The sequence below is a fragment of the Lutra lutra genome, chromosome 6 (assembly GCF_902655055.1).
Source record: "Lutra lutra chromosome 6, mLutLut1.2, whole genome shotgun sequence".
In the NCBI taxonomy this organism is placed as follows: domain Eukaryota; kingdom Metazoa; phylum Chordata; class Mammalia; order Carnivora; family Mustelidae; genus Lutra; species Lutra lutra.
Genome location: NC_062283.1, coordinates 66,614,172 through 66,637,034, shown reverse-complemented (window position 1 = coordinate 66,637,034; position 22,863 = coordinate 66,614,172). Strand labels below are relative to the sequence as shown.

At 39.2% G+C, this 22,863-nt stretch overlaps 1 protein-coding gene across 5 annotated transcripts in view; it reads left to right on the top strand.

The window, feature by feature from the left end:
* DNAH8 (dynein axonemal heavy chain 8) overlaps window positions 1–22,863 on the top strand; it is a 352,138-nt gene that overhangs the window by 190,414 nt on the left and 138,861 nt on the right. For all 5 annotated transcript variants that reach the window (XM_047734783.1, XM_047734782.1, XM_047734781.1 and 2 more), the window contains 8 exons: window positions 17–254; window positions 7,182–7,324; window positions 7,820–7,954; window positions 8,498–8,620; window positions 9,835–10,048; window positions 16,369–16,478; window positions 20,857–21,020; window positions 22,337–22,529. In XM_047734783.1, coding sequence (XP_047590739.1) covers window positions 17–254; window positions 7,182–7,324; window positions 7,820–7,954; window positions 8,498–8,620; window positions 9,835–10,048; window positions 16,369–16,478; window positions 20,857–21,020; window positions 22,337–22,529 — 1,320 coding nt within the window. The remainder of the gene's footprint in view (window positions 1–16; window positions 255–7,181; window positions 7,325–7,819; window positions 7,955–8,497; window positions 8,621–9,834; window positions 10,049–16,368; window positions 16,479–20,856; window positions 21,021–22,336; window positions 22,530–22,863) is intronic.

Genomic DNA, 22,863 nt, shown 5'->3' with positions numbered 1-22,863 from the left:
ATTCAAATATTTGCAGTCTCTCAATCTACTGGAAGGTTTAATTCCCTCCAAAGAAGAAGGTGGCGTTTCATGTGTCGAACATCTTCATAAATTATTTGTGTTTGGCCTAATGTGGAGTTTAGGGGCCCTCTTGGAACTGGAAAGCAGAGAAAAGCTTGAAGCCTTTTTACGAAATCATGAAAGCAAGTTAGATTTACCAGAAGTACCCAAAGGCACTAGTCAGACCATGTATGAGTTTTATGTTACTGATTATGGTAAGTACTGTGACTTATACCTGAAATGAGATAATCTCTTTTTCAATGAGAAAAACATAAACGTCCATAGACTCTTCTATGGGGAAATATTAAGGCAGTTGTAAGTAAGATGATTGCTAATACCATTTCTAAAAGGCATATATACAAAGAATCGTAGAGTTTTGCATATTGGCCATGTTGGGAACTGATAAGAGACTCTTGGCTTCTCCTGTTTTTGGAGTGGCCTAAGTGAAATCTTGCATAAGTAAGTTGGCAATAACCCTTATATCATGTACTTTCTTTTTTTTTTAAGATTTTATTTATTTATTTGGCAGAGAGAGAGATCATAAATAGGCAGAGAGGCAGGCAGAGAGAGAGGGGGAAGCAGTCCTCCTGCCAAGCAGAGAGCCCGATGTGGGGCTCGATCCCAGAACCCTGGGATCATGACCTGAGCCGAAGGCAGAGGCTCAATTCATTGAGCCACCCAGGTGCCCCTTACATCATGTACTTTCTGATACTTGAAGAAGAAGAAGAAGAAAGGGCAGCAGTATAGAGAACATAAATTCTTCACGATGCGATAACAGATCAATCCTACAACTTCCCTGTTGGAAATGCCAGAATAGTTAGAGAATGAACCAAGCCAATGGCGTCCTACTTACATGTAGGATTTACATGTAGGACTTGGCAAAGTCCAGTGCTGTGACCTCAGCCCCCAGCCTCCTGTGTGTGGCAGGGTCCAGCTTCCCTCTCTCTGAGAGAAATGCCCTTAAATTGAGTGCCCTGTACCCAGAGTATAGCTCTCAATTCTTCTAAGCTCCAGAGAAGATAAAACATGATTCCTAAAAACTGTATTTACCTCTAATTCTTCCTAAGACCTCAAAACAGCAAGAGCACTTGTTCTTTTTGTTTTAATGCATAAACTCTAAAGAACAAGAGAGTAGACAGCAAAAACAGCATTTTGAAAGCAAGAAGGCAGAAAGGTAAGGGATACTTGCTTTAGCACACTGGCTAAGGTAAGTCCTAAACTGACAGTGGGAAGAGTTGAGAAGCAGTGTAGTGTGTGCCACAGAACCTTCAAAGGGCTTGAGAATTGGAAAGAGGTAAAAACCAGCAGGCTGCTTGTAAGTCTATTTAAGACACAGACCTCCAGGTCTTCTTTCCAAAGTCACATGGCTAGAGACCTGCACCCACCTCACACTGGCTGAAGATGGAAGAATTCGTTTCTGGGGAGTATGAAACACAGAGTTGCCTAGATTTGGAGGACACTGGACACATGTGAGAATAGGAGAGTCATACTGAAAATAGAGATTAAGTGAAAGTTTGTGTTTTAGAAGGTTTTTTAAAAGAGACTGAGGCAAGGGACACCTGAGTGACTCAGTGGGTTAAGCCTCTGCCTTCAGCTCAGGTCATGATCTCAGGGTCCTGGGATGTAGCCCCGCATTGGGCTCTCTGCTCAGCAGGGAGCCTGCTTCCCTGCCTCCCCACCCCCACCTACTTGTGATCTCTCTCTCTCTCTGTGTCAAATAAATAAATAAAATCTTAAAAAAAAAAAAAAGAGAGAGAGAGAGACTGAGGCAAGTGAATTATTTCAGCCGGCCATCTTTAATCAGAATGACCAGTAATTCTACCTGTGATTACATGTTATTAAAGATTTGGGATCATAAAAAGGAGCTCTAATTCAAAATGCAAATGACAATGAAATGCAACCTGGGACCTAGATATGAATTCTGTTATAATCCAAAGCCAATCAAAAAAAGGTTCTTTGAAAAGATCAATAGGATTGATAAATCTATTACCAGAGATACCAAGGTAAGTAAAAGAGAAGGCATAAATTACCACTGTCCAGAATGAAAGAGGGAACATCGCTACAGGCCCTGTGGACATTAAAAAATAAGAAGTGAATACTAGGAACAATGTTATGAAAGTACTCTTGACAATGTAGATGAAACAGGCAAATTCTTTGAAAGATACAAGCTATTAAACCTCATCCAGAAGAAATAGATATCTTACATATCCCTATATTCACTTTTAAAAAAATGTATAATTAAAAACCTTTCTGCAAAGAAAACTCCAGGCCCAGATGGCTTTACTGGTGAATTTATCAAATAGCTAAGTAAGAAATAATGCCAATTTTACAGAAGTGCTTCTGAAACATATAAAATGTAAGGAAGAAACACCCAGACCATTTTATAAGGACAATGTTATCCTGATTTCAAACCAGAGAAATACATTTCAAGAAAAATAGAGTATAGACAATTATCTCTTTGGAGTATTGATACACATTTCTTTTTCTTTTTAATTTTTTAAAATTTTATTTTAAGTAGGCTCCACACCCAGTGTGGGGCTGGAGCTCAGACCTGAGATCAAGAGTTGCATGTTTTACTGACTGAGCCAGCCAGATGCCTGGACACACATTTCTTAGTAAAATTTTAACAGGTTAAATCCAAGTGAGCATTTATTCTATGAATGGAAGGTTAGGTTAACATTCAAAAAGCAATCAATATAATTCATCACATTAACAGACTAAAACCCAAACAAGCCATCAGTCCTCTAAATAGATACAGAAAAAGCATTTGACAAAATTTAACACCCTTTTATGATGAAACTCTCAGTAAACTAGAAATAGAAAGTTCACCATTTGGAAAAAGAGCATCTACAAAAAGGCTAACATTATACTGAATGGTGAAAGACTGAATACTTCTGTCCCAAGATCAGGAACAGGACAAGGATGTTCTTTCTCACCATTGCTATTCAACGTTGTACTAGAGGGCCTAGCCAGTGCAATAAGGCAACAAATAAATAAACAAACACAAAAGTAAATACATAAAATATCTACAGATTGGAAAAGAACAAGCATATCTCTCTCTATTTGTAGACGATGTGACCATCCATATACAATCCTCAAAAAAGTTATTAGAACCAGTAAATAAGTTTAGCAAGGTCATAGGATAAAAGGATAATATATAACAATAAACTGTATTTCTGTATGCTCACAGTGAACACTTAGAAATTGAAATTTTAATATACTATTTAAAATAGCATCCAAAACTTAAGCAACTGTCAACTTAATATTGATTGCTATATGCGGAAGATGTTATGTACAAACCCAATGGTAACCATAAATCAAAACTCAGTGATAGATGTGGAAAGAATAAAAAGAAAGAAGTCCAAATAGATCATTAAAGAAAGCTAACAAATCATGAAAAAAAAAGGATCAGAGAAAAACCACAAAAACAACCACAAAACAATTAAAAAACGGGTAATAAATAAATACATATCTATCAGTAATAACTTTGAATGTAAATGGACTAAATGTTCCAATCAAAAGACATAGGGTAACAGAGTGGATACAAGAACTATCTATATGCTGCCCACAAGAGACTCATTTTAGACCTAAGGACACCTGCAGATTGAAGGTGAGGGGGTGGAGAACCATCTGTCATGCTAATGAACATCAAAAGAAAGCTGGGATGGCCATACTTATATCAGACAAATTAGATTTTAAACCAAAAACTGTAACAAGAGATGCAGAAGAGCATTATAATTAAGGGGCCTGTCCATCAAGAAGATCTAACCATTGTAAATATTTATGCCTGCAACTATAGTAATAATAAAAGGACAATTCAATAAGAAGATATAACAATTATAAATATTTATTCACCCAAGATGGTAGCACCCAAATACATAAAAACAGTTAGTAACAAACATAAAGGAACTAATCTATAATAATATAGTAATAATTCCCCTACAGTAATAGTAGGGGATAACAATACCCCACATCAATGGATAGGTCATTCAAATAGAAAATCAATGAGGATACAGTGGCACTAAATGACACAATGGACCAGGGAGATTTAACAGATGTAATCAGAACACTCCATCCTAAAATAGCAGAAGACACATTCTTTTCAAGTGCACATGGAACAGTCTCCAGAAGAGGTCACATATTAGCCTACAAACTGCCTCAACAAATTCAAGAAGATTGAAGACATACCAAGCATCTTTTTTTACCACAATCCTATGAAACTAGAATTCACAAGAAAAAAATCTGGAAAGAGCATAAATACATGGAGGTTAAATAACATGCTATTAACAATGAATAGGTCAATCAAGAAATCAAAGAAGAAATGAAAAATTACATGGAAACAAATGAAAATGAAAACATAGTGGTCCAAAATCTTTGGGATGTAGCAAAAGCAGTTTTAAGAGGGAAGTTTGTAGCAATACCTCAAGAAGCAAGAAGAATCTCAAAGAAACAGCCTGACCTTATGCTTAAAGAAGATAGAAAAAGAAGAAATGAAACTCAAAAGCAGCAGAAAGAATGAGAAGGGAGAAGGTCACGGGGAGAGGCAGACTCCCTGCGGAGCTGGGAGCCGGATGCGAGACTCGATCTTTGAATCTGGGATGATGAACTGAGCCAAAGGCAGTCGCTTAACTGAGACACTCAGGCACCCAGAAAGAAAAAATTTAAACAGACCAATTACCAGCAGTGAAATTCAATCAGTAATAAACAAAATTCTCAACAGACAAAAGTCCAGGTCCAGACAGCTTCATAGGTGAATTCTATCAAACATTTAAAGAAGAGTTGATACTTTTTTTTTCTCAAACTATTTCAAAAAGTAGAAGAGGAAGGAAAATTTCCATATTCATTCTATGAGGTCAGGATCACCCTAAAACCAAAACCAGATAAAGACACCACAAAAAAAGAGAACTATAAAGCAATATCTCTGATGAAAATAAATGCAAAAATCCTCAACAAAATACTAGCAAACTGAACCCGACGATACATTAAAAAATTACACATCACAATCAAATGATATTTAGTCCCAGGATGCAAGGGTGGTTCAATATGGAAATATCAATCAACATGATACTTCACACTGAGGAAAGAAATGATAAAAACCATATGATAATTACAACAGACACAGATACAAAAAGACATTTGGCAGGGTACAACATCCACTCATGATAAAAACTTTCAACAAAGTAGGTCTAGGGGGAACATACCGCAACATAATAAAAACCACATATGAAAAACCAACAGCAAACAACATTCTTAAAGGAGAAAAACCAAGAGCTTTTTCCCTAAGGTCAGGAATAATACAAAGGATGTCCAAAAGACAAAGCAAGAAACAGACTTTTTTTTTTTTTTTTTTTTTTTTTAAAGAAACAGACTTTTTAACTCTGGAGAACAAACTGATGATGCCCAGAGGGGAGGTGGTGGGGGAGGGGGTGGGTATAATAGGTGATGGGGATTAAGGAGGGCACTTGTCATGATGAGCACTGGGTGGTGTATGGAAGTGTTGAATCACTATATTGTACACCTGAAACTAATACAACACTTTATGTTAACTGTATTATAATTAAAATAAGAAATGTAATAGAAATATACATCTGGTAAAATAATTTAATACAGAATGCATAAAGGCTCTTTTACTTCTATAATAATGGGTAGACAGCCAACCCAAATTTTTAAAAATGGGCAATAGATTTCAATACATGCTTCACCAAAAAAGACCTATAAGTGGTGAAAAAGGCACAAGAAAAGATATTCCACATCATTGGTTATCAAGGAAATGCAAATTGAAACTGTAATGTTATATCATCACACAGCCACCAGAATGACTAAAATGAAAAGATTAGTTCTACCAAATACCGGCGAGAATGTGGAACAACTGGGGTTCTCATATAGTACACAATGGTATAACCACTTTGGAAAACAGTTTCTCAGTTTCTTGAGAGTTAAACATACACTTAACATATGACTTGATATTTTGCAAGGAAATCTGAAATTGAGGTCATTCCTCTATTACTGAATATTTTCTTTGCTACTCTCAAATGTGTGCTCCCCTGCTCTGTTTTTGTGCACTCTGTGTACACAGACCTTCTTTTGGTACAATCCTGAATCATAGTATAGTATTTCTGGAGACATTTAAAATGCCAGTCAAAATGAACAAAGCAATACCGACAATGCAAGTAATCTAATTTAAATGGTAGCAATATTAGCGAATCTGACCAAGCTGGCCTAACCAATAGTGATTACAAGCCTTCCTAGGTTAGCATAACATTCCAGTTATGCTAAAATATAAATAAATAATTTTTAGAATTGATGAAATGTGGTAATAAAAATTATCATACCAATAACATCAGCAAGTAAATTACTAGTTATATAATATCAATTAATAAATTAGTAGTCAGGAGCCTGAGTACTTTATTAAGTAGTTAGAGCTAGATTTATTTTCCCCATTTTCTATTGTCCCCACATTCTATGTCCACTAATCAGTTACCCCTTTTGGTGTTTCTCATCCTTTTTTTTTTCTTATTTAATTTTATTTTCTCAGCGTTCCAAGATTCATTGTTTATGCACCACACCCAGTGCTCCATGCAATTCGTGCCCTCCTTAGTACCCACCACCAGGCTCACTCAATGCCCCAACCCCTGCAAAACCCTCAGTTTGTTTCTCAGAGTCCAGTATCTCATGGTTTGTCTCCCCCTCTGATTTCCCCCAATTCACTTTTCCTTTCCTTCTCCTAATGTCCTCCATGTTATTCCTTATGCTCCACGAGTAAGTGAAACCATATGATAATTGACTCTGCTTGACTTATTTCACTCAGCATAATCTCAATTGATGTGGGTTTCCTACTAGACACCAAATATGTCATTGGTTTTTACCACTAGCCAATCCTAATTCCATTTCGGGCCAGATCTCTCTAGATGAATGATTTAGAAATTTAAAAACTGACTTTACAAAAGAGGCATAACAGATTTAAATGATCAAATGCCATATGTATTAGATAAGCCGCTATGTTAACATATTTTTGGAAAATGTTTTAAATGTTCCTATGATTCTGTTCCCTGCTTATAGTATTTGCATTTTTATATTTTTGAGATAACTTTCAAAGAATGCAGTTTTTGATGAATTAAGATGAATTTTTACTTACTGTGTAGGAGATTGGGAACACTGGAATAAGAAACTTCAGCCATATTATTATCCAACTGACAGTGTTCCAGAATATTCATCTATTTTGGTTCCAAATGTTGACAATGTTAGAACGAATTTTTTGATAGACACCATTGCAAAACAACAGAAAGTAAGTTTGATTTGATCACAAACCTATACAAAACACAGGCCTTTTCACACGCTACAGATAGAAAAACCAAATTCCAGCACAAGGGGCTAGAGGTAGTGCCATTTAAGGGAAGCACATTTGGGAAATGAACCCCAGGATAGGCTTCAATTCATTATCCCCTGAGCTGCTGACGTCCAGCTTGCCAGGGAAGTGGGTGTCCGCTCATAGAGTCCCTCCCTACTCCCATGGTCACATGACTGTTTACCCATACTTTCTTCCAGCATAGTTATAGTACACATTTTATATTGAAATCTTTATTTGAACTATAATTGATTGGTTGATTGGTTATTTATTTTTAGGATTTATTTTGATGTGGGTCTAATTCTAAAAAAGTGATTAAACTTAGTTGTATTACCTATTACAACGAAAAAAAAAAAAAAAAGCTACCAGAACCATAAGGTATTTAAAGCTGCCTGCGCTACAACCCCTTTCATCATGACTATCTGATCATTGCAGGCCGTTTTGCTCACAGGAGAGCAGGGAACTGCAAAGACTGTGATGATTAAGGCCTACTTGAAAAAATACGATCCTGAAGTACAGTTATCTAAAAGTCTGAACTTTTCATCTGCCACAGAACCCGTAATGTTTCAGGTAAAACCCATCATTTGCTGAGGTAATCAACATTTTAAATGTTTTGAGTGCTGGTTGCAGTAAAATTTGTATGAGTATAAAATCTGGTGTGCATGTGCGTGTGTGTGTGTGTGTGTGTGTGTAGGAAATGGGGATGCACTTGGCGTTCAGCTCTTAGCTTTCCTAGGCCAAGTACAGACAGCAGATTTTGACCTAATATTGAGGCTGAAGCTGAACTTTGTGTATAAAATTCATGATTCACTAATAACTTATTTATAATAATAATAATGTATAATATTATAACAATGATTGCATAATTATTATAATTATATAATTATAATATATAATAATATAATATAATTATATAATATATAATATAATAATATTAACAACTAATAACTTATTTTTTGCAATGTCTATTTTAATAAACATATATATGCATGTTAAATAAGTTCTACTCTGAAAAACAGGCTCATCATTTCTAGGAATATGGGTTGAAATCTTAACACTTAAGACAAACGTTTCCAAAAAAGACAAAAAAGACAGACATTTCCTCTTCTCTAGAGAACAATGGAGAGCTATGTGGATAAGCGAATGGGAAGCACATATGGGCCTCCAGGAGGCAGAAAAATGACTGTATTTATTGACGATATTAACATGCCTGTGATTAATGAATGGGGAGATCAGGTATGACTACATTATCTCCTATAAATGGTATTTAATTGGTATTTTTAGTTATATTTGAAAGGTCTCAATAGCTTTCATCTTATGAAGCCGAGTAGCAATTCTCTCAGTTCCGGCTTCTCTGTTAAGAACTGACATTCTCCCTTCTTGAAATCCCTGTGTGTTTACAGCAATACTCCTTCCTGCCTTCAGGCTTCTCAATTTCACCACTCTTTCTGCCGCCTCTTTTCCTTTCCCCAGGGTTTTCTCCTTGCTGTTACCTCTTACTCTATATACCCACTCCGAGGAATACCCAACCGAGAAAACACTTTTTTTTTTTTAAATTTTTAACTCTGTCACGTACATGTCTTACTCGTGATCATCTGTCAACCACAGAGTCATTCTCTATCAGAGACTGTCACAGATGCTTTCAGAATTCTGCATGTTCCTTGTGGGATTCCCAACACCTCCCTCTCACCTGCCCACTGCCTCATCAGTAATGTTTACCTAGAGCTTGCCAGGACCCATTCCATCTGGCCTTTTATCTGAATTCACCTCAGATACCTATAGGAAGTCAGGACTCCCAGATCCGTTCTCTCCCTGAGACTGTTCCTCAAACAGCTCTGCATGGCCCTTGAAATAGCAAGAAGAGAAACAGCCAGTGAGGGAGCCCTATAGAGCAGTGAGGGATGGGTGGAGAAAGAATGACTTAGGAAGTGATCCAAAGTCACAAGATAAGCCTGGGAAGAACTGAGCCTCTGAATTCAAAAGAGGAAAAATTCTCAGTGAGGAGGGAGCGTTAGCAGGGCTAGAGGCCACCGAAAAGATAAGAACATAAAACCAAAACCCAAAACACTTAGTAGTCCTGAACTCTCAAGAGTAAAACCATCCCACATTCTGATTTATAGTTCGAAGTGTTCAGTATTGATACTTATAACTCTGACTACTGTTGTAACTGTACCAACTATTCCATTACTCATTGATTTTCTTTGGAGATCCATTTCATCCACATGGTAAAGAGCACCCTGGACTCAATTCAGACGTTTAGCTTATGGTTTTGTTCATCATGAATGGTAGCACTGAAATCAAATGGCCTTGCAAGTGACCATCAACATTCACAAACACTTCACTGACAAGTGTTGAATACTTTCTTCTAATCTCAGGTGTACAATTTTGTAGGAGTTGTGGAGGAATATGATAGTGGAATGTGACCAAAGTATCACTGTATAAAATTTCAGATAACTAATGAGATTGTGCGGCAAATGATGGAAATGGAAGGAATGTATAGCTTGGATAAGCCTGGAGACTTCACTACTATTGTTGATGTGCAGATCATAGCGGCAATGATCCACCCTGGAGGCGGTCGAAATGATATTCCCCAGCGTTTAAAAAGGCACTTTACTGTGTTTAACTGCACATTGCCTTCCAACGCTTCAATAGACAAAATTTTTGGTATGGCTATTTTTCGTGTTTCTTTTTTTCTTTTTTCTTTTTTTTTTTTTACTGTATTATATAATGGACATAAGCCATGCAAAATCTTATTTAGGAGATAGAAAGGCTCTGTCTGTAGTAGGGATTCATTATCTGAAATGCAGAGCTAAACACCAGAAAAGAGAGACTAAATATTAAGAAGATTCATATTTATAGCCCACTCTAAAAATATTTAAAAGTTTGGCTTTAAGGTTTTAGTTTTCTTGACATGATCAATCGGGGAAATTTGGGCTAATAAATGACAGCAGATCTATCATGGATAAACAATATAATGTATCAAGTCAAAAGTAGCATTTTATGTAAGTTAATGAAATGAGATTTTTTAAAAAAGATTTTATTTATTTATTTGACAGACAGAGATCACAAGTAGGCAGAGAGACAGGCAGAGAGAGAGGAGGAAGCAGGCTCCCTGCTGAGCAGAGAGCCTGATTCAGGGGCTCAATCCCAGGACCCTGGGATCATGACCTGAGCCAAAGGCAGAGGCTTTAACCCACTGAGCCACCCAGGTGCCCTGAAATGAGATTTTTTGACAACAAATTTAGGCTCATATAAACTGTTTCGTCAAAAATTATGTAGATGAAGACATACAAGAGGAACTGACCCATGCATATATGCGCATTAATTGACATAGCAAGTACTAGAGATTAGGAAAAAAAGGAAAGGGCAGACTTTCAGTAAATAGTAATGGGATATGTAGTAATTCTAATGTGAAAATAATTGAAATTGAACCCCTACCTCACACCAGGCATATAATCAATACAGACGGATTAAAGACTTAAAAAGCATTTGGAAGAATGCCCAGGAATAAATCCCACTTGATCGTGGTGAATAATTCTTTTAAGGTACTGTGGGATTTGATTGGATAGTATCTTATTGAGAGTTTTTACATCCATGTTCATCAGGTATAGTCTTCTTTTTAGTGGGGTATTTGTCTGGTTTTAGAATCAAGATAATGCTGGCCTCTGTAGAATAAGTTTGGAGGTTTTCCTTCTATTTCTGTTTTTTGGGAACAGTTTGAGAATAGCCATCAACCCTTCTTTAAATGTCTGATAGAATTCTGCTGGGAAACCATCTGGCCTTGGACTTTTTGTTTGTTGGGAAATTTTTAATTACTGATACAATTTCTTCATTGGTTATGCAGCGGTTAAAATTTCTATTTCTGGGGCACCTGGGTGGCTCAGTGGGTTAAGCCTCTGCCTTCAGCTCAGGTCATGATCTCAGGATCCTGGGATCGAGCCCCGCATCGGGCTCTCTGCTCAGCAGGGAGCCTGCTTCCTCCTCTCTCTCTGCCTGCCTCTCTGCCTACTTGTGATCTCTCCCTGTCAAATAAATAAATAAAATCTTTAAAAAATTTTTTTTCTATTTCTTCTGGCTTCAGTTTTGGAGGTTTGTATGTTTCTAGGAATTTGTCCATTTCTTCCTGATTGCCTGGTTTCTTGGCATATAATTTTTCATAATATTGTCTTATAGTTCTGTGCTATTGGTTGTGATCTCTGCTCTTTCATTTGTGATTTTGTTTATTTGGGCCCTTTCTCTTTTTCTATTTGATAAATCTGGCTAGGGGTTTATCAATTTTATTAATTCTTTCAAGGAACCAGCTCTTACTTTCATTGATCTGTTCTACTGTTTTTTAAAAATATAATTTATTTCTGCTCTAATCCTTATTATTTCCCTTCCTCTGCTAGCTTTAGGCTTCATTTGATATTCCTTTCCTAGCTCCTTTAGGTATAAGTTTAGGTTGTGTATTTGAGACTTTTCTTGCTCCTTGAGGTAGGTCCGTGTGGCTATATACTTTCCCTTAGGACCACTTTTGCTGCATCCCAAAGGTTTTGGATTGTCATGTTCTCATTTTCATTTGCCTCCATGTAATTTTTTATTTCTTCTTTAATTTTGTGTTTGACTCATTCATTCTTTAGTAGCATGTTTTTTAGCCTCCATATGTTTGTAGTCTTTCCTAATTTTTTCTTGTGGTTGACTTCAAGTTTCATGATATTATGGTCTGAGGATATGCATGATATGATTTCATTGTTTTTGTACTTGTTGAGGGCTGGTTTGTGACCCAATACATGATCTATTCTGGAGACTATGCCATATACATGCAAAAAGAATGTGTATTCTGCTGCTTTAGGATGAAATGTTCTGAATATATCTGTTTAGGTCCATGTAGTCCAGTGTGTCACTCAACCATTGTTTCCTTGTTGAGTTTCTGCTTAGATCACCTGTCCATTGCAGTTAAGTGGGATGTTAAATCCCCCTATTGTTACTGTATTATTACAATGAGTTTTTTAATGTTATTAATTGGTTTATATATTTGGGCATTCCAAATTGGGGGCATAACTATTTATAATTATTAGATATTTTTCTTTTAAAAAAATTTTTAAAAGATTTTTTTACATATTTGACAGAGAGATAGCGAGCACAAGCTGAACAGGGAACCTGATCCCGGAGCCTGAGATCATGACCTGAGCCAAAGGCAGATGTTGAACCCACTGAGCCACCCAGGGGCCCCTACAATTGTTAGATCCTTGCAGCACGGTGTGGTCAGTAGACAGTGTGTATGAGGGGTTTGTGCTGGTTTTCTGGGGGAGGCGCCTGCTTGCACTGATTATCAGTCACAGTGCAGAGTCACCTACAGGGTACCAGTGTGAGGGCTTGGTATAAGCATCTCTGGCCTCCATGGAGGGGCACCGTGTTTCTCCCTGAAGTTGGTTAGTGCCTATTGGGATGGGTAGGGGACAGGGAATGGCATCGTCCCACTCTCTCATTCTGGAATGGGGAGTATGTGCCCACCACACCTCAGGAAGCCCTCCCAGAAAAATAATCACCTCTCTGGGGTCCCCAGATTCTGTCAGATCCCTGCCTTCACCCTGTCTGTGTCCCAGCTGTCTGCCTGCTAGGCAGCATAGTACTCCTGTGTTTTATCTCGGGCACCTCACTGGTTTTCGAAACTTCCAATTTTAGGGACTCTCATTGCACAAACCCATGCTGATCTTCTGGGGGAGGGTCTCGCCATGCTATGGCTGGTGCTGGTTTGTCCCAGAAAAGCAGTCATGTGACCATGCAGTGGTTTGGGATTTATGGTAAAATTCAGCAAAATGGTGGCACCGAGCCTTGCTGCCCTCCTCAGGCATCTCTGTTCCTGGCTAGCCAATAGAGCAGCATGTTGTCTCCAACCAAACTCACTTCCAAGAAGGGGAATTGTGCCTCCCCATGTGACCCCGGGGATCCTCAGACTACACTGCACAGTCCCGGGCCTCTGCCCTCCTTCCCCACCAGACTACCACTAAGCCCACCATGCATGACCCCAGTGATGGTGCAGATGTTTAGAACTTCAGACTTTGAGCTTCAACGTTTATAAAGATTTGTGATAGTCAGCCCCTCTCCTTTTCCCAGTCAGTGGTTTTGGGAAAGTGTTTTTATTGTGCAATCCTCTGCCTGCTGCGTCACTCTTTCTTTCTCTCTCTCTTTCTCTCTCGCTCCTCTTTCTCTGATCAGGGCTCCCTCCCCTTTGCAACATCGACATTTCTTTCTCCTCATAGATAACCTTTCAGCAGTTCCTACAGTCTATGATGTGGACATTTTTCTACCTCTAGGTGTGCAGTTTGTTCTCTTAGTCCTCAGATCTATTTCTTGGGTGGTCAGAATGGTTTGATAATTATCTAGCTGTGTTCGAGGGTTGAGGCAAGCTCAGGGTCCCCCTACTCCACCACCATCTTAACTCCTCCTCCAGGAAAGAACCTTTTTTTTTTTTTTTTTTAATTTATTTGACAGACAGAGATCACAAGTAGTAGGCAGAGAGGCAGGAAGAGAGAGAGGAGGAAGCAGGCTCCCCAGTGAGCAGAGAGCCAGATTCGGGGCTCTATCCCAGGACCCTGAGATCATGACCTGAGCTGAAGGCAGCAGCATAACCCACTGAGCCACCAAGGCGCCCCAGGAAAGAACTTTTTAAGTGAGACTTAGAAAGCATAAACCATAGGGAAGGAGATGACAAGCTTGACTAGATTAAAAATAAGATCTTTTGTTTGTCTAAAAAGCAACATTAAAGACTGAAAAGACAAGCCCCAAAAGTGGAAGAAAAAAATTTCAACACATATAGTAAAACAAAAAAGTTAGTAATCTGAATACTTAAAGAAATCCTGGGACTCTATCAGAGAAAAGCAAACATCCTAACATAAAAACCAAACCAAAGCATAAAACCCAAGGTCACAAAACCAAGCATTTTAGAAGAGGAAAGCAAATGGCCAATAAACAAATGTAAAGATGATAAACATACTAATATTCAGGAAAATGCAAATTTAGAACACCAAGGAAATACCATTTTATACCCACTGGATTTGCAAAAATGAAAAATTCAGACAAAATCAGACATTGGTGAGAATGCACAGGAACTGAGACACTCACGCTGGTGTCTCATTGGGACATGCACCGTGGATAATGACTGGACATAACTGCTGGTAAAGCAGAACGTGCGGACACCTGCGGCAGTTCCACTCCCAGGCATATACCTCTTTATCCTTTGTTTCCTTTATGATTTGCATATTCTGAGTTTTGCATTTAAGAAGTCCTTTCCTCCCCGGAGGTCATGCAGATATTGGCCTGTATTTTCTCCCAGACATTATGGTTTTGCCTCCCATATTTAAACCCTTCAACCCTCTTTACTTGATTTTGGGCTATGTGTACCAGAAGACATGCAAGCATATTTATAGAACAACGTTCATGATAGCAAAAACCGTGAAATAATCCAACTATTTATTGGCGGGGAAATTGTGTCAATAAATGACAGTGTAGGCACCCAGCTTAATGCTATGCAGCAGCAAACACGAATAGACACAGCTACAGGCTCCCACGTGGCTGCAGCCTGGGAGTATCTTGGGTAAAAGAAGCAAGTCAGAAAGGAATATGTGAGAGAATGTGCAATCAAATTTCAAAAGTTGAAGTTAAAGAAAAGGTTCAAGGTCAAAACCCTAAGTAGCAAAGCTACAAAGAAAAGCAAGTCACAGGTTCTCACCAGGTCAGAGTCGTGGCTGCCTGGGGAGGAAGAAGGGGTTGTGGACAGGGATGGACAAAGGGGGGCTTCTGCAAGGTTGTGGGGGCAAGGTTGCGTTTCTCAATCTAGTAGACTCTATGTGAGTGTTTATTTGTTAAACTATTTTATACACACTTCCGTGTGATTAATACTGAAAAGTAAAGATAGAAAGAAATGAGAAACTGAGGCTCAGAGATGTAAAATGACTGCCCCAGCATGGCAGAGGTGTGGCGCTAATCCTGTTTTTCGATTCCAGACACCAAGCTTCTTACAGAACACTTGGCCCACAGGAAGTCAGGGATCTAGAATATGGGGTTTCAGGGAGCAAAAGGGCCTTGTAGGCATCGGACACAACCAATCTTGGCTTTACAGGACAATTTGATGTTCCCTCAGGGCTACTCTTCTTTGTCCACGTGGATGACCCCAGTTTCTTTAGCTGGTCCTCCCTTCGTAAACCTTCTCTGTGTCCCTGAGCAGATACTCCTGTTTGCGTTCCTCTGAAAATACCATGTTCAGAACTGAAGGCATCATTCAACATGCAGGCTCACCAGAGTGAAGTAGAGTAAAATCTATTTTTGCAGTTTAAAACCCAAAACACTGAGAATTTAAAGACCGTCTATAAATGTACAACCCAGTCCTTCGTGAGGGGGATTGTGTCCAATTGTCATGGTGCTGAGTGTTTCCTAGGGGCGTCACCAGCCCAGGCGAGTGTCCCAAGGTGTGGGTCCTGATTCCAATTCTGTCAACAACCAATCCGTGTTGGTTGAACAATTTACCTTCCCGGTCTTGATCTGGTCTCCAAATCTGTGATACGAGCAAGAAGTCTCTAAATTCTTTTCCAGCTCTTGTAGGCTTCAGGGAAAGTGTTTTGTAGGCTCCAGACCCAGGCTGCCTGGTTTCAAACTTCAGACCCACCCACATACAAGCTGTGTGACCTTGGGCAAGTTGCTAAACTCATATTAGAATGGGAATAATTGTAATATCTTTCTGAGATCTTTTTCCATAGGATGTGGGGAAGATTAAGATTTCTGAGATCCTTTTCCGTAGGATGTGAGTTAATACATATAAAACACTTACCGCTACACACGAAGCTTTGCTGGCCCCACTCCTGACCTCCAGTCTTAGCCGATTCCTTGAGACAAATACTTAACTTCACCCAGCTTACTCAGTCTTATCATGATTTATTCACCAGGATAAACATGCACCTTGTAACCTTTTCGTAAGTGTGTGCCTTCAATCTTGTTTTCTTTTCCAGGAATTATTGGCTGTGGGTACTTTGATCCTTGCAGAAAGTTCAAACCTGAAGTATGTGAGATGATTGCAAATTTAGTCTCAGCAGGCAGAGTGCTATGGCAGTGGACGAAGGTACAGAAGCGTTGTTGTCCGTAATAACAGAAAGTCAGCTGTCACTCGGTCCATTCTCACCTCGTGGCTCATGAGCTTATCATCACATCATGGAGTAGTGGGGGTGGGTGGGGAAAAAACAAATTAGGTGCTCAAATAGATTTATGACACTTTTTCCTTCCAGGGAGCAAATATTCTGACTAGAAGTTGCTTTCCATATGTATGAGATATTACTATAAGATAAAGTAGAATTTTGCTAAAATGAGAACACTGCTTTTCCACTTGTTACTCTGATTTGTATGTCAGACACTCATGTGTTTACTGGCTGACTGAATGCATGAATTTCTGGATGTTCTTAGCTACCTGAGACTTAAAGTCTAACTTGTGTGAGTCTCTGAGATGGAGTGGGAATTGGATGGAAATGTATTTCACAAAAAAGAATATATATATATATATATATATATATACACACATATATATATGTATATGTATATTTAAGATTTATTTATTTACCTTAGAGAGTAGGGGGAGGGGTAGAGGGAGAGGGAGAGAGAGTCTCAAGCATAGTCCACTCTAAGTGTGGAGCCCAACGCTAGGCTCGATCTCACGACCCTGAGATCATGACCTGAGTCGGATGCTTAACCAACTGCGCCACTCAGGTGCCCCTAGTCTAGATTTTAATATACAGGTCAGTCTCCTAAGTAAACTCAGCAAACCTGTAGCTGTCACCAGATGGCTTAAAGCAGACTCATGAAAAAGCAATTAAGTGTAGGTCTGTGACCTCTCAGACCTATGCTTAGAACGAAGTTGAGGTATTTGCTAAAAAACGTTCATTAGGCCAATTACACATTTCTGGGAGGAAGCTTATGTCCTGGGAAAACCTGGAGGGTGCCAACCTCTCAGATTCCTGGGGGAATTCTAGGTAAGAGAATTACCAGAAGAGGAATTGGGTGTTTCTTATGAAATGCTCAGTCCACACAGTGCCCTGCAGTGGCCAGTTCCTTGCAGGGCCTTCCTCTTGCCAACACAGGGTCTTTGCACATGCAGTTCTGCCTCTCATAAGGAAACTTCAAAATGAATGGCAGGGGCTGAGTGTCTGAGATAATTTTCTGTGGTAAGACCCATCTGTTTTCCCAGGGGGCTATTGTTCACAGTAAGGAGATTATATACATATTTTCCTGAAAAGCTTTGGCCTTCTGGGTGTCTTTCCATCAAAGGTTCTTTTGTTATACAAGTGTTTACTGGTTCCTTTCTCATCTTTCTTTACCTCTTTAGCCTGTATGGCATAAGCTTTCATTCCACTGCTCTCGTCAAGGTTACCAGAGACCTCAGTCTTGCCAAATAAATCCAAAGGGTGATTTCTTCCTCTCACTTGACCCTTTAGCAGCATTTGACATAAATTATCCCTCTTGACATCTTCTTCACTTGGCTTCCAAGGGACCTCATGCTCTTGGTTTTCTTTCTACTTGACAAGTTACCTTTATAAAGTTCCCCCTCTCCTTCCCTTCCCCTAGATACTGGAGTGTGCCCGATCTCGACTCTAGAACCTCTCCCTTGTACACATTCTTCACCCAGATGGTTTCTCCAGCTTCAAGGCCTTAAACACCATCTCCGTGCTGATGACTTCAAAATCAGTGTCCAGTCCAGGTCTCTCTGCTTGGCTCCATACTGGTTTCTAACTGCTTAGTAGACATTGCCGTTTAGATGTCCAGTAACCATCTTAAAGTTAACGTGTCTCCACAGAATCCAGCTGAGCTTCAGTATGACCTTGCCTCAGACTTTGGCATCTTTTTGGTTAATAGCAACAACACTGATCCTCCTCCACAGACTAGGAAACTGCTGCCATCCTTGATTTGTCTCCCTCGCCTCTCTACTTCCAGTTCTTCAGCAAGTCTCCGTTACCATGCTTTCAGAATACAGTCCCAAACTGAGCACTCTGCCATCTCAGAGTGACCCCCTCGCCCCGATAGATGCTTCAATCACCTGCCCTCTGGACCATGCAGCGACTTGCTTTCTTCTTGCCCTCCTAGAGCATGTTCTTTACATAATGCTTTTTAAAAAAGTAAATCAGAGGCGCCTGATCCTGGGGTCCTGGGGTCCTGGGATCAAGCCCCATGTCAGGCTCCCTGCTCAGCGGGGAGTCTGCTTCTCTCCCTCTGCCTGCTGCTCCCCCCTGCTCTTGCTATCTCTCTCTCTCTCTCTGTCAGATAAATAAATAAAATCTAAAAAAAAAATTTTTTTTAAAGTAAATCAGAGATCATTACTTCTTCTTGAAACCACCAGGAGGCTCCCAGTTACACGTGGAGTGAAACCCGGATACATCTTACTCTTGCCTGTGAAACTCATCCCGAGCTGGTCCCTGCTCGCCCCTTCCACCTTCTGCTCCAGCTCCTCTGCCCTCTTGCTGTTCCTTCAACACCCCACATTTTTTGCGCCTCTGGGCCATCATACTTTGAGTCATTCTCATCCTTCTTACTTTCAGAGGGGCTTTCTCAGATAGGCTCTAAAGTAACTGTCCATGGTCCCCAATGGTCATTATCTGTCTCCTAACCATACTTTTATTTTTTCTGACCATGACTTTTATCATTATTTTTTGTCAACTTGTTTGTTTACCAATATATTTGCTTCTTATTTCTTTATTGTCAGGCTCCCCCACTAGAATGGAAGCTCCCTGATGGTAGCAGATTGAGCTGCTAGTTACCATGCTATATTTTTAGTTACATGGTATCTTCTTAAGGACAGCAGGAAGTACTTGAAAATAGCCACTGAATAATGAATACATCTTTCTCCCCTCCCTACCCCCAAATAAGCAGCAAGCAGCCTTTTTTTGTATCTTTTCTTCAAACCTCTCATCCTTCCAAAGCACTTTTAACCCTTGCATACCATTTCATCCTTATATTATTGGGCACAGCCTTATCTTTTTAAGATTTATTTATTCATTTGAGAGAAAGAGAGTGGGGGGACAGAGGAAGACATGGGGCTGGATCCCATGACCTTGAGATCATGACCTGAGATGAAATCAAGGATTGGATACTCAACCAACTGAGTCACCCAGGCACCCCTACTTTACAAAGCTTTAAAGGAAAAGCCCAGGTGAGAAAAGAAAGGAATTGAAAAAAATTAAAGTGAAAAAAAGCAGGTTAACAGGTGAGAAGAGGGGAAAAAAGGAATTTATTCAATTCTCTTTAATGATTGCCTCAATGGCTGTCATCCCAGCAGCGGTCCTTCATAGCAAAGAAATAAGCAATATTCACACAGACTGAGCCCTTTATTTCTGCATATTTGTAATATAATCTTACATTTTGGTGAGTAGAATGAATATTTTATCTGGGAATGGAACTGAGCAAAGAGGGAAATTGAAGGATAATTGCTAAAATAACAACTTGTCTTCATTCTGTCTTCCCTGGCTACCTGCTGTTTTAACTGACACAGGGAATTAGCCTATAATGATTCTGCTATAAGCTCAATGGGGTACATTTTCAATGTGGAAAGGGCATATTCCATGAATAGGTCCTTAAAAAAATTTTTTTTTTTTTTTTGCTTTCCCGAATTAATCATGTGGGGAGTTTACTTTGAATCTCCAGAATTATGGTTTGCACACTCAAAATGATGCTCTTGGTATCAATTACAATCTTTACACATGGCCAGCAATGCTTCCCACACCTAGTAAACCTCAGGTTTATCCCTTGACTAGTATCTCTCCACCCAAGAATGTGTCATTGGTATAGCTTTGCCTGTTTGGATTCAAAACCCAGAAAAGCTACCTGGTTATTATAGCTGCATTTCACAGTTGCCTGCCAACTTACTGTGGATAGACAGATAAGTGAAAGCATGCTGACTGAGTTTGGATCTCCACAATGAAATGTAGACTATGATATATTGACAGAAATCCAAATATACTAAAGACCTTATAGCAATCTATGGAAATGATCATTATTGACTTTAGAAGTGAAATTTCATTGTTCTTAACTGTGTGGCAACAAGCTCACACCCAGTTTTGTGTTATGATATATTTCCACATACACACTAATATGGTTAACAGTGATTAGGAATGGTCATTCCCACAACTCACATAGTTTTTTAGAATTCAGAGGAAAGCGACTTGTTCAAAGCCGACCAATGCTGATGGAACAGGCATTGGCATTGGTATCTAGAGTGTTACTCTCGAATGGATCTGATTCAAGAGCTTATGGTCTTTGAAATTCTATGTTGGTTTATTCATGATGTGATTTTCTCATCAGCGCTGCAACAAAAATATAAACTTAATCTTGATTTATTTACTCAACTGATTTCATTTAAAATGAAATTTGTGAAATAAAGTAATTCTAAAGAACTGTTTTTATCTTTTAGTTTTATCTGTGAAGCACCTTGAGAGTAATACATTTTTGTCCATCTCTAGATGAAGATGCTGCCAACGCCTTCTAAATTTCATTACATTTTCAATCTTCGAGATCTTTCCAGAATTTGGCAAGGAATGTTAACCATAAAAGCTGAGGAGTGTGATTCGATATCTATTCTCCTTTCACTTTTCAAACATGAGTGCAACAGAGTAATTGCTGACAGGTGTATATCGTAGCACTTGAGTTTAAATGTACTATGTAAAAATTTGACGCTGTGTGACCCAATTCCTGCATTATCTACTCAAATAATTAGAGTATTGTCTTCATTTGTTCTGGGGCTTGTGAATCATTGATGCCATTTCCCACCTGCTGGTCCTCTTGAAAAACGTCCAGCCAGTCTACTTGAGTATTATCTCCATAACACATCTTTTAAAATTACCACATCATCTGATAACATTCAGAGGCGAATTTTAGTTATGTATATTTTCTAAAATGTTTGAGCTCCGTGTAGTTTTCGCTTGGTGAAATCTGGGAACATAGGCTCAATCATAGTTCTGAGCCTCCCCTTCCTCCTGTTTAAAAATATGGATGGTGATGCTGATCTCGCAAAGCTGTAAGGGATTACCACAACATCACATACATACGTGGTTTTTCTCACATGTTGGTCACCCTGCTTCTGCTCTTTCCCCTCTGATACTGGTAGGTCTGAAAAGGACCTGTGCTGTGTGCTCACAAAACCAGAAAGTGGGCACTCGCCCTTTACTGAATGTCGGTCTGCACTCCTATTGCAAATTTTAGGAACCTTTGACTCCACTTAAGTGACTCATCTGTATTGTTAAAGAAAAAAATTATTCATGACACCTGTTCAAACAATAAGGCACACAGACTTTATTCAGGACTATTGCAATGGGTATATGGACCACTACGATGGGGTCTCCTGGGAAGAGAAATTGAGCTCAACTCCAAATATGACAAGGAAAGAATGGGAATTTATAGCTATGGAGAAGTTTAGGGGAGGTCGGTGGTTATAAAACTACTGAAAGGAAATATCAAGGGTAAGGGAGGGATTCTAGCTAAACTGATCTAATAGGATTCTTGCCGAAAACAGGCTAGGATGAATAGATATTACATGGGGAGGGTGGGGAGGGGTGACGGGACATGAGGAATTTGGTCAGATATTGGAGGGTGATCAGATCATGGGGAGTGGGAGATTCTGGGATTAAACCCACTTGACAGGATTCTTGGTACAATTGGGTAATGCAAAGAAAGACACAGAAGTCCAAAAGCCAAGGCCTAATTGGGAAGAGGATTCAGAGGAGACTAAGATTTCGATCAAGGAGAGACTCTTTGCCAGTATTTTCTTTAAGTAATACTCAGTGTTATAACTCTCTTGAATGGAGTTACGTCCTTTTCTGTCCCTCTGTTCTGAGGAGTCCGAGGTGCAGGATGGGGCCTTAAGAGGTAGAGGGAGGTCAGGCATGTTCAATTAGGAAAGGTGCCTTCATATTTTACTTATTTACTCCTGTATTTCTCTCCCAGATTTATAACACCTGAAGATGAGCAGTGGTTTAATATCCATCTTATTCGAGCAGTTGAAGAGAATATTAACCCAGATGTGACATCGTACATTCTTCCTGAACCATACTTTGTGGATTTCCTCCGTGAGATGCCTGAACCAACCGGTGATGAGCCTGAAGACACCATATTTGAAGTGCCCAAAATTTATGAACTGGTATTTATTTTCCCCTTTGAAAAGAGCTTTTCGATCAATCACCTAACTGTATATTTCTCAGCACCCTGGAGTCCTACCATGGAGTTGGAACTTCTGCATTATATGCAGTTATATGTTGGGATTCATATCCAAGTAAAATATTTCAGTGTAATTTAGGAAGTAAAACATTTCAGTGTAACTTAGGAGCAATCCCATTAAAGTCAGGTATAAGACAAGGATGCCTCCTATTATCGCTACTATTAAGTATGGTTTTGAAAGTTCTAGGCAATGAAACAAATGACAAAAAAAAAGATAGAAAAAAACTAAAGTGTTGTGTGCAGGTGTGAGGTGATTA